Genomic DNA, 12,736 nt, shown 5'->3' on the forward strand with positions numbered 1-12,736 from the left:
CATATTTGTTCTTCCTTGTTGGACATATTTGTTCTGTCATTTGTGGTTTTCATCAAGTAATAAACAATCCTATTCATGTTAGAAATTATAATCCCTAATTGCACGAGGGGTAGTATAAGGCATAATGATAGTCAAGCATGCTTGATATGTCACCGGAATGGTAAGGCCAGCTTCTGCAACATTTGCAAGCAAGTTGGCCTGGCCATTTGGTTTAGCAGCATCCAATCTTCGCTCCGGTTGAGAGAGGTCCAAAGTTTAAATTTCACGAACAATAATTGTTAATAAAAGAAACTTTTGTAAGCATGTTTCGTTTGGAGCTTATGCAAGAGGAAGTCAATGAGTGCTTTTAACAAATCCAAGCACTATGGAGTCCTCAACTAATATATATGAGTAAAGGGTCTTCTTGTGATAAGATTTGAGTTGCAAATTAGACCTTGCACAGAATATTCAGCATATGTGAGTCTCCATTTTTGCAACATCTTACAATGTCAACTACTAGCTGCATATAAATTGGAAACTGAAGTAATTAGGTTATAGTATACAGGCAATCGAAAGCGAGTCAAAGATTACGTTGTTAAACAAATCCCGAAATATCCCATGAATCTTGGGCAGGACAGCTTATAAACAGAACAAATCCTCTACTGCATTATTGTTTTTAGCACCATGAGGTTAGAAGCTATGGATTTTCCGCATTTTCAGAAAGAGTACTTAGATGTGGTGTTGGTCCCAATTGGGCTCTTGATCATGCTAATCTACCACCTCTTCCTCCTCTACAAATACATCACTTACCCTCTCTCCACCGCCATCGGTTCTGAAAACAATTACAAGAAAGTTTGGGTTGGAAAAATCTTGCAGGTAAGTGCCGTATCTTCTTTTATTTCTCCGAAGTTCAGGATCTTTTGATTGATATTGGGGTAGGGGTGAATGCTCCTAACCAGTTCAGCTAGGAGCCCTTGCAAGTTCCGTGTTAATTTGTTTACCATTTGGTTGCATCAGGGTGAAGATGTTCAAGTTGCAAGGAAAGTTAAAACAGCTCTTGATGTGATTTCCTCCAATACAAGTGCAACTGCGTCCTTAGCATCAACCTCTCTAACTCTCTGTGCTCTCATTGGAGCTTGGATGGCAAACTCCAACAACAACTTCCAAAAAAAATAATATATGGCAACACAAACCCTTCAACTACTTCCATCAAGTACATCTGCCTCTTGACATTTTTTCTCCTTGCTTTTTCATGCTTTGTTCAATCAGCCAGCAGGGCCGGCCTAGGCCTAGTGCTATCAGGACAACCGTCCGGGACTCAAAATAATTAGGAGCACCAAAATTATTAGAGTGGTATATTTATATATATTTGTATAAGAGTATAAATTTATAATATTTGGTTCAATGACAGAAAAATTTAACTAACGGATGGTTTTGTTGTTTGAAATTAATGAGGTGGTCTTGGGTTCAAAACACTATGTGTGTGCTTATTTACTTTTCAAGTTTTACAAATTTCTTTTCATAAGAATATAAATATATAAAATTTGGCTAAATGATCAAGAAGTTTAATTAGAATCAATGGTTTTTGTTGTTTAAAATTAATGAGAGATCCTAAATTCGAAATGTTAAGTGCATGTTTATTCTTTTCAATTTTTACGAATTTTTGTTTGGTTGTTAATTTACTTTTATTTAGTAGCTAGTAGTTATGTAGGTTGTTATTTTATATTTATTTCAATTCAAGTCTAATCTTCAACAAAGAGTATTGCGTTGACCAAATTTTTAGACCAAATTTGCAAATCATATGACATGTCATCAAAAAGTTTTAAGTTAGTACCCATTTATTACTTATACATATCAATTAAAGACTCAAAAATATCATTATTTTTTTAGTCCCATATTGACAAGGTTAGTAAATAAGAAAAAACACCTCACGATTTATACAAAAATAATTTAAAAGTTCAAATGGAAAACAAAACTCATATCTATTTACTTGTAAACCCAGAGTTTTTTTTTTTGTTTCCTTCTCACGATACAAAATAGATTAGTTTTTTCGTGTTTCTAAATTATTAAGTTTGAAGTGCTTTTATAAATATAATTTTATCGATGTCTTAAGTGTGAAAACAAATAATTTTCTTATATAAAATGATGGCACATTTTTTGGCGTCTCCTCGGGCCTCAAAAATCTCTAGACCGGCCCTATCAGCCAAGCACTTGGTCCAGCCTGCCTTTGGAGGCTAGCCCAAAGCCTAAAAAAATTAGGCTGGCACCCAAAAAACTCACTCCATCCCACAAAATAGGACGGCCCAAAATGGACCGTGGGAGGAACCGGTCTATCTAGCGTCATGCTGACACCAGCATAACATCAACGAAGGCCAGAATTTTTTTTTGCGTCAAGCGCACTAAAGGGGCGCGAGATATGACCACATGGCGCGTCTTCGCCCGTTGGATTTCCAACGGTAAAAAAAAATTGAAAGTCAAACCAAACAGCTAGTGACGTGGCACAATCTGGACTGTTAGATTTTCATATCAATGGTCCAGATTTTTCGGCCAAAAAACTTAAAAAAAAATAGATAAAATGTCATAAATTAATGATATATTTTTTTATAAATAAAGAAAATGTCATAAATTAAAAATAAAATAAAATATTTTTATATTATTTTATAATAAAAATTAATGATATTTTAATAAAATAGACTAGGTTATTTAGTTTTAGAGGTGAAGATGTACTTGGCCAATTACTATTCATTGCAGTCAATTGTTATTCATTTGGGTGGGGTGGAGTTGCTCTCAAAATACCTGTTAATTGCACTGGGAGCTAGTGCGAACAACAACATGAAGAAAGCCGGGAGAGCAGTTGAAAGGGGAAGTAAATTTTGGTCATTGGGTCTTAGAGCACTCTACTTTGCTCTCAATTTTGGGAGTTTTAACGAAAAATCATATTTTTACATTAAAAAATCAATTCTTGTACTATACACTTTACTCTTTATTTTGTCCTTATCATTAAAACTCAAAGTTTTCAAACTATTTTTATTAATTTTCCTCTCAATTTTCTATTGTGGTTTTTTGGACCCATTGCCATGTTTACTTTGTCTGTCGCAACGGTCGTGATCCTATCTTGCCACGATTTTAGGAACTCCAGCAGTGATCAAAAGTGCCCGGCGTCGGCCAAGGCCAGAAATGAATGGTTATTGTTAGTTTATTGAGCTTAACGTTTGTCGAGTTGAATAAAAGTTTCATGGATCATGAATGCGAAACCAAACGTTTACCATACAACATAACCGGACAGCCTCTGCCAGCGACAACGAATGATGCAGTTCCTGAGAGGTCCTCCTGCTCCACACATCTTTCAACACGTGTTATCCGAATCTCGAGATAAGATTACCCTCATGCCCAGCAAGAAGGAAAAATGGAAGACTGAAAATTTTCTCTGTTGGGCTCAAATCACCGAAATGACGGAAATAGCCCTTCGTCAGTGCAACGCATGGCGGGGAAGGGGACAGAGAAGGAGCGTAAGTGAAAAAACGACGTCGGGTGCGCGCGATGATTGAAGTGACAAAAGTACAATGAGAGGCAGAGGCACTGGGGCAGGGCAGAGGCGGGCAGGGCAGCACCCCCGTAAAAGTCGAGCGGTCTCTCCTGCAAAAGCGACGCCTTTAGTCGTTTGGGCCCTTTGGTCGTAAGAGCGAGTCCAATCGATTAAGGAGGACAAAGATAACGCAAGGACAAATGCGCTAAAATTGTCTTTATTATTTACTCTGAAAGGTAATTATTTTTATGCAAGTTTACTTGTTGAAGGAAAGGAAGGAGCAGGAGTGATTACTGTTTAAAGAAAATTAATGAAAATACTTTGAAAACTTTAAGTTTTAACAAAAATGATAAAATAAAGGGTAAAGTGAATAGTACCGTGATTGACTTTTTAGTGTAAAAATATGGTTTTTTTGTTAAAGTAAACAGTACCAAGAGTTTTTTGTTAAAATTCTCTACTATTTAAGCTCAGGCATCAATTGGCAAGGCACCTGCAGCCCACCCGCCAATCAAACAAGTATTGAGTTAGAGAGATTTTTCAATGTACTTTAAGTCCGAGTTGGTGTATTTGTTTTGTATGTGTCTTAATGTTATGAGAGGAAGATTAAAAAGTATATTTTTATTTTATAAAGCGACACATGATGTACTTGTTTGATTTTCGGGCACATGAAAATATCATGCTATGAGTTATATGTTTGTTTAATATATGAGAGCAACCTACTTAGAACATGTTCACAAAAAGGTTTTACACACGACAATATATTATTAAACTAAATCGTCAAATGAACGTGAATTCATCTTGGTAATTCATTCCATTGATACATGGGTTTTTGCTGAGACCAAGGCGCCAGGCGCGAAGAAGAAGAAGAAGAGAAGGTCATGTGCATGGTAAAGAATCAAGAAAGGTGGGGGTAGGAGAGGACAGGAGAGGGTGGAGACAATTGGCCCACTGGATTCGTATTTGTAATGTGTCACATGGTTTTGCACAAAGTGGAACCTTGTAGGGTTATTAGGTTGTGAACTCACTTGGCTGCGGATTTGCTGCATGATTTACAATTGCCACACTAGGGTTAGTATGTTCACTTATTCAGTATCAATGAGATCATTCTTGCAGAACATATTCAAAGTTCAAACATGGTGGATTTAGGAAAAATTATTCGAAGGGTCACATGTAAAAGTTCACAAACATTTATTAAACATACAATAACTTAAAAAATTAAATCAGAGTTCCATCATTCATACTAAGACGAGCAACTCCTCTTTGAGGCATTTTAATAAGCAGTTGTACAAAAGGTAACTCCAACTTTTAAAAGAGCAGCACTAAAATCATCTATGAAGATTTATCGAAATTTGGAAGTTCAATTGATCCAGTACCTGTGTCTACCCTTTGTTCAAAATATCCAAGTTTACATGATGTTAACGTAAAAGGAATCTTAAAATGATTACCAATTATTAAACCAAAACTAATAAAACTGAAAATTAGAATGGCGTTGAATCTTGAACATGTTGAATTATTCATCTAGAGATGCCCTAGTTATACCTGTTCGCCGTAGGTCCACATTTGACGTTCTTCTTTTGGATAAATTCAGAGACGGTGAAAAGTACTTTAGTTTCATCAAATCTTTCACGTAAATCCAACTTGCAAAAAGGGGTGCTTTCACTCTTCACTTCGATTCCTTCACGTTCATGTGAGCAAATTATTAGCCTGGCAAACCCAGCAAAACCATAACTGCTTTAGCAACAATTTTAATTTCGTTCACTTACAGTTTTACCATGTCACCGGACATCATTCCGAGAAATCTTACGCATAAAATCTAACTATTAGTTGCAACTAATATGAATTTATGTAAAGATTTACAAATCGCACACTAACGAAAACAACTAGTAACGGGATCGACTTGGATTGGAGGTTAACCACAAGCATGTTCTTACCAACTGAACCAACCCTCGTTGGCTAGTGTTGTAATTTCAATCAGAATTATTCATCTTTTTTTTTTTTAATTATGCTTTTAAAATTATAATAAATTAACCATATCGTCTATATAACACATAAAGAGATACACCACATAATAAATGTTTCGAGCTGACAACGATAGGAGTGTAGTCGAAGGATGTTATTAAAAAGATTCGTTAATTAAGTTTTAATTGATCACCATTAGGACAGCATTATGATATCAGATTGTCTCCCACATTATTAAGTTTTGCTTTTTTAATGATGTTTTTTAACCTAAGGTCATCTCTAATGGTATTCTTATATTTGGCCTCCATTCGTATATATAGCACACTAAAAATAGAGTTTTTAGAAGAGTGGTTATCATTTTTCATCACCAATGGCGCATGAGCTATATTTTTTTTTTCTAAATATTTTATTATTTAATAATATATTGAGGAATATTAAATTGTACAACACTCAGTCTAACTCATCAACTATTATGTATTGTTTAAAATTAATTAAACTGGAGAAAAAGTAGGAAGAAAATGAGTAAATATATGGGAAAAAATTATTTTGTGCTAAGAAGGTGTGAAATTATTAGAATGTGAGGGAGATATTTAGATTTTTTTGAGTTTTTATTTTTATTTTTGAACAAACGATATTATTTACACTAAGAGGGATGCGTAGGCTTGGTCTCACAATGAGTTAGTAATAATGTAGTAATTCAAATTCGTCCTTCGGTATTTAAACAAATGGCTGATATTTGATATTTACAAAATTATCACCAGTTTTGACATTTTTTTCTTAATAAAAGAAATCCCAGCCCCAAGTTCCAAAACCCCACTAGCTTACTTAAAGGGTGTGTTTGTTTGCAATCACCGGGCTTCATTGGACTGGAGTAAATTAAGAGTTGGTGTAGTCTCATATTTGTTACCTGCAAAGACTAGTTTTAATGGAATTCGAAGAGACTCGTTTTGACAAAAGGGCTCGCTAGATGGTCTTAGTGAGACCCTTTTATTTAAATTCGGCTATCTTCTTATAAATTAGAGTATTTAAATTCTTAATTGTCACGTATAATATTTCTCTTCCAAAAAATGTTTGAAAATTTTCTTGTGAGATCAACAGAAAAATATATATCATTGTAAAGCTAAGACTGAAGTCATTTGTCATAAAACTAAAATCAAGGCCTTTTGGGTTATATATTATAACTTCATTCCAACTAAAACTGCAACATTTTGTAATAAAACTTCACTCATGTCTGATGTGCATGTAATAATTAATAAGTTGAAAATAATATTAGTATCGTTGGAAGTAAGTCTTTAGTCCGATACTTTGACAAAACTTACAGTAATGAAGCTTGTTTTGTGATTGTAGGTCCATGGTTATTTCGTCAACGAACTTTTCAATAACTCTCCAAAATCCAAATAAAGATGATCTAAATTACGTAGTATGAACTTCGAGATTTATAAAAAGTAAACCTGTTAAAATATGGACCTGCTAGGGTTCCGTAGGTTTCTAGGGTTTAAGCCGTGAGAGGGAAGTATTGAAGATGTTTTCATATATTGATATTCTTCACAAGAAGTACAAGCTTTATACAACATGTAATAGGCTATTCTAGGAAGTCAACTTATACAAGGATTACACAAATCAATCTATTCCTATAATAAAGGAAGGGAAACAAATCACAATCCAAGATATTATCGCTTAATACTCCCCCTCAAGGTGGAGTGTGAATGTCAATCACACCCATCTTGCCAAGTAATGAGTGAAACATCCCTTGTCCAAGCGGCTTGGTAAATATATCAGCCAACTGTGCTCCAGTACGAACGTAAGCTGTCGTGATAACCCTGTTTGAATACGTTCACGAACAACATGGCAATCGATCTCTATATGTTTGGTACGCTCGTGGAACACGGGATTGGCTGCTATATGAAGTGCCGCTTGATTGTCACAATGCAGTTTTGCTGGCACACGATGATCAACTCGTAAGTCAGCCAACAAATATTTCATCCATGTAAGCTCACACGTCGCAGAGGCCATGGCACGATACTCCGCTTCTGCTGAAGATCGAGAAACGGTGGTTTGTTTCTTAGTTTTCCAAGATACCAATGCTCCTCCAAGGAATATGCAATAACCCGTGACAGATCTCCTAGTAATTGAACATCGAGCCCAATCGGCGTCACAATATCCAGCCAAGAGTAGGTCCCCCTTTGAAGGAAATAGAAGTCCTTGTCCAGGTGCCCCTTTCAAGTATCGCAAAAGACGATGGACTGCATCTAAATGTGGTTTTCTTGGTTGCTGCATGTATTGGCTGAGTACATGAACTGCATATGAAATTTCCGGTCTAGTGATCGTGAGGTATATAAGTTTACCAACAAGCCTTCTATACTTCGAGGCATCATGAAGAACTTGCCCTTCTGTTGGAGATAACTTCAAATTTTCTTCCATGGGAAACTTTGCAGGTTTGGCACCCAGTAAGCCGGCTTTATCAAGAACGTCAAGCGTGTATTTCCGTTGCGAGATAGAAATACCTTGAGAAGACCGAGCCACTTCTACGCCGAGAAAGTATTTTAATGATCCCAAATCCTTGATTCGAAACTGAGTGTGAAGGAACTGTTTGAGATCACGAATGGCCTCTTCATCATTGCCTGTGATGATCATGTCATCGACGTAGATTAGTATAGCTGTGAATGAGTGATCACGTACCTTGGTGAATAAGGAATAATCGACCTTGGATTGGTGATATCCAGCTTGATGTATGGTAGTGGAAAATTTGTGAAACCAGCTGCGAGAGGCTTGTTTAAGCCCGTAAAGTGACTTGTTGAGTCGGCATACATTGTGCTCCCCCTGACGACGAAGACCGGGAGGCAGTTGCATATAGACTTCTTCCCCAAGGTCTCCATGGAGGAAGGCATTTTGAACATCCATTTGGTGGAGAGACCAATGACGAATAGAAGCTACGGCCAAAAGACAGCGGACGGTAATAAGCTTGGCAACAGGGGCAAAAGTCTCTTTGTAATCGATACCTTCACGTTGTGTGAAACCCTTGGCAACAAGGCGAGCTTTATAACGCTCGACAGACCCATCTGAATGATACTTGACCTTGTAAACCCATTTACAACCAATAGCTCGATGACCGGGAGAGAGACGAGTGAGAGTCCAAGTCTGATTTTGTTCCAAGGCTAGGAGTTCAGATTGCATGGCGGCTTGCCATGCAGGGTCACTATTGGCTTGTTCAAAAGTAGTGGGTTCAACAATGGTGGAAATGGCACAAGCAAAAGAACGGTGTGAAGGAGAAAGATGAGCATAAGAAACATAATGAGATAAAGGGTGACGTGTACCTGACATGGAAGAGGAGGTGGCACTGGGAGCAAGCGAGTGTACATGATATAAATGATAGCCCTGAAGTCGCACGGAGGGTTTGGAAGGACGGTTGGAGTGGCGAGTGGCAAGGGGAAGAGGTGAAGGGGCAGGCTCGGTGATGAGAGGGTCCGGGGAAGGGTTGGTGGCAAGGGTAGGGGCAGGTGGGTCGTGTGGTGCGTCGTGGGGTGTGTCGTGGGAAGGGGGGGTGATGGGAGTGGTGGTAGGGGCAGGTAGGTCGATGGGAAGGGGAATGGTAGTATCAAGGGGAAGGGGAAGAACAACATTATCAGGTTGGTGATCTGGTGGTTGGGAAGCAAAGGGAAAGGTGTCCTCATGAAAGACCACATCACGGGAGGTAGAGAATTTGTGGGTAGTGAGGTCATAAACACGGTACCCCTTTTGACCAAGAGGATAGCCAACAAATATGCATTTCCGAGCACGTTGATCAAACTTGTGTGTGGGAGTGAGATTCGTGGCATAGCATAAGCAACCAAACACACGCAAGTGATGAAAATCTGGAAGTGTACAATGTAAAAGCTCAAATGGGGTTTTGTGACGAAGGAGTGGTGTTGGTAAGCGATTGATTAAATAACAAGCCGTTTGAACACTTTCCCCCCAAAAAAGTAAAGGTAAATTGGCTTGAAAACGAAGTGCTCGCCCAACATTTAAAAGGTGGCGATGTTTTCTTTCAACGACCCCATTTTGTTGGGGAGTAGAGGGACAAGAAGTGTGAAACACAATGCCCTTGCTGTCAAAAAAAGAACGTAAAGAAACGAATTCAGCCCCATTATCTGCCCTAATCGTCTTGATCATGCGATTGAATTGTGTTTGAACCCAAGCAATAAAAGAACGTAACAACCCTTGTGTTTCAGATTTTAAACGCATAAGATGGATCCAAGTAAATCGTGAATAATCATCAACAATAGTCAAAAAATATCTAGCCCCTGAATGAGAATTGACTCGATGAGGTCCCCAAATATCACAATGTATTAAATCAAAAGGTGCTTGAGATGAAATAAAACTTGACGGAAAAGACAAACGAGTTTGTTTAGCAAGGGGACAAATGTCACACAAATGACTAGAATCAAACATAATAGTTGGAACTTGCTTGGTCAAAAGTTGTAGGGGACCGGTGGAGGGATGTCCTAAGCGTCGGTGCCAAAGGTTTGAATGGCGGTTGACATTGTGAGCTAGATGAGGGTTTTGTGTGGACGACAAGTAATAGAGCCCATTATATCGCTTGCCCAGGCCAATCGTCCTCCTCGTAGCCATGTCCTGTATCACACAAAAGGTAGGAAAGAAAATCACTATGCATTGTAGAGACTCGGTGAGTTTGCTAATGGATAACAAATAAACTTGAAAATTTGGAACATGTAACACATCATCAAGTTTAATAAGAGGAGTGGCTTGTACGGAACCAACAGATTCTATAATGGCTTTTCCCCCATTCGGCATTTGTACATAATCACACATGGATTGCTTGTGAAGCAAGTGAGGTGAAGGGGATATATGATCCGTTGCCCCACTATCAATGATCAAATATAGGGTTTTCTGTGGCAAGGCTCCTGACATATTAGAAAGAGGTGTAAGAGTACCTGTGGCGTTTGCAAAATGGTGAGGTTTACCATCCAAGTTGTTTTTCTTGAGCATGGCCATGATTTGGTTGTACTCTTCAGGAGTGAACTTGGGGCTGTCACCGCTGGTTTCATGATGCTGCTGATCCGTGACTGTGGCGACTTCATTGCCAGTCTTTATTTGATTAGCCGCAGGTTTCTTCTTGTTAGGAGGGATCATCTTTTTGCCATGATATTTGTGCCCCGGTGGAAAGCCATAGAGATAAAAACATCGATCCACGGTATGATATTTTTTATCACAATAGGAGCATTTAATAGAGGAGTTACCTCGTTGTGCAGCAGATTCCCTATGGCTTGTCAAATGCATAGCATGCAAACTGTTGTTATGACGAGTGAGAGATACCTCCACTTGCTTCTCTTGTTGTAAAACAAGAGAGTATGCCTTCCGAGTGTCGGGAAGTGGCTGCATCAACAAGATTTGCCCACGTACTGCGGCATAGGACTCGTTTAATCCCATGAGAAACTGCATCACTCTTTCCTTTTCATCACGTTCATTGATCTTCTTCAAACCCCCACAAGTGCAGGTTGAAGGCTCATGATAGGACGTCAATTCATCCCATAATGCCTTGAGTTTTGTGTAGTAGACTGAGATCGATTGTTGCTCCTGTCTGTGTTCAACAATTTCTCTCTTAATTTGATAAACACGTGAATCGTTCCCTTGAGAGAAACGATCACGTAAGTCAGCCCACACATCTGCTGCTGATGTGTAGTAGGAGCTGCTTGCAATATCTTCATGCACAGAATTCAGGATCCACGCGAGGACCATGTCATTGCATCGTTGCCACAATGCAAATTGTTTATCTGTTTCAGCAGGTGGGTCAATGGTTCCATCGACCAAACCTAGCTTGTTCTTAGCACTTAGACTGATGCGCATAGCACGGCTCCATGTGTTGTAGTTGTCTCCTTGAAGGGTTTTGGAGACCAAGATGTTCCCAGGTTGATCCGAGGGGTGTAACAAGAACGGGTTCGAGAGATCAGCAGCCATCTCTAATGGCTTCGTGTTGGTTCCTGAATCACTCATAGTGACGATGTTGTTGGTCGTGGTGCGGAAGCGTTGAAGATGGGTGGGGTATTCAGAGTCACCAGAAACGGTGCTCTGATACCATGTTAAAATATGGACCTGCTAGGGTTCCGTAGGTTTCTAGGGTTTAAGCCGTGAGAGGGAAGTATTGAAGATGTTTTCATATATTGATATTCTTCACAAGAAGTACAAGCTTTATACAACATGTAATAGGCTATTCTAGGAAGTCAACTTATACAAGGATTACACAAATCAATCTATTCCTATAATAAAGGAAGGGAAACAAATCACAATCCAAGATATTATCGCTTAATAAGACCAAATGAAAAAAGACGAGGGTAATAAGTAATCATTTATAGAATCCAGGGTCGAAAGCAAAACTATAGGAATGTAAGGGTGAAAATAAAAAAATGAGTGGGGTGGGTGGGACTGACAGAAAAGTTAAAAAGTGAGGCAAAAGGGAAACAATTTATGATGCCAAGTTGCCAACCCAGTGAACCCACGCTCCTTTAAAGGTAGCTGCAGACACGTCTCTTTCATACCGGCCACGGCCACGGCCACAGCAATTCAATACACACAAGAAAACCTCACGCTTCCCCATAAGACCTTTTTCCATCCCTCATGCTTGCTTAAGAAATTTTTTTAATGTACTCAAAACACGAGAGCGTTATAACGCATGTTACTGTATAATTAGAAAAATACAATTTTTTCAAAGAAATTGTTATTAGTATTTCAAAATTTTCATTCTACACTTATTACAAGTGTATTTTTTTTCTAATTATAGAAAATTTAAAGTGACAAATGAGATTTCTGGAACGTTAATAATAATTCCCTTTTTTAATTGTCCCTTCAATTAAATAATAACATAGGACGCACTAATAAACTCTTGAGTCAAAAGTTCTCCTTGGTCCACAAAGAAATTTTAATCTTCTCTTACCCTAATTACCTCTCAACTTTTAAGAACATTTCGAACATAATAGAACCTTTTTCCCAATCTAGCTTTCGAGGTAGGCAATTTAAAGTATAAAATTAGGGTAGTACTGTTTTCACACTTCTTTTTACCTTTCACATACTGTTGTTAATTTTTCCACTAATCTTCTTTAGTTTATTCAATCCAACGAATCGAAAATTGAAATAAATGTGTGAAAGAAAAAACTGAATTGTACTATTTCGTTCTTAAAATGCGCAACAAACCCACGTTGAATTGCTGCAACTAATAATCAACTCGAACTGAATTGAGAGACTCAAAACAAAAGAAAGAAAATAAAAGACACTTTCATC

General features: G+C 38.1%; 1 protein-coding gene across 1 annotated transcript; it reads left to right on the forward strand.

Annotated features, from left to right (window-relative positions):
* Window positions 1–545: 545 nt before the first annotated feature.
* Window positions 546–1,327, forward strand: LOC125476422. Its single transcript, XM_048582600.1, has 2 exons — window positions 546–855; window positions 997–1,327. Exons 1-2 carry the CDS (start codon window positions 664–666, stop codon window positions 1,153–1,155), a joined length of 351 nt encoding a protein of 116 aa, XP_048438557.1. The 5' UTR covers window positions 546–663; the 3' UTR covers window positions 1,156–1,327.
* Window positions 1,328–12,736: the final 11,409 nt, after the last annotated feature.

This window comes from the organism of the source record quoted next, unplaced genomic scaffold (genome assembly GCF_019419815.1).
Source record: "Pyrus x bretschneideri cultivar Hongxiangsu unplaced genomic scaffold, Pyrus_bretschneideri_v1 Contig19, whole genome shotgun sequence".
Taxonomy (NCBI): Eukaryota; Viridiplantae; Streptophyta; class Magnoliopsida; order Rosales; family Rosaceae; genus Pyrus; species Pyrus x bretschneideri.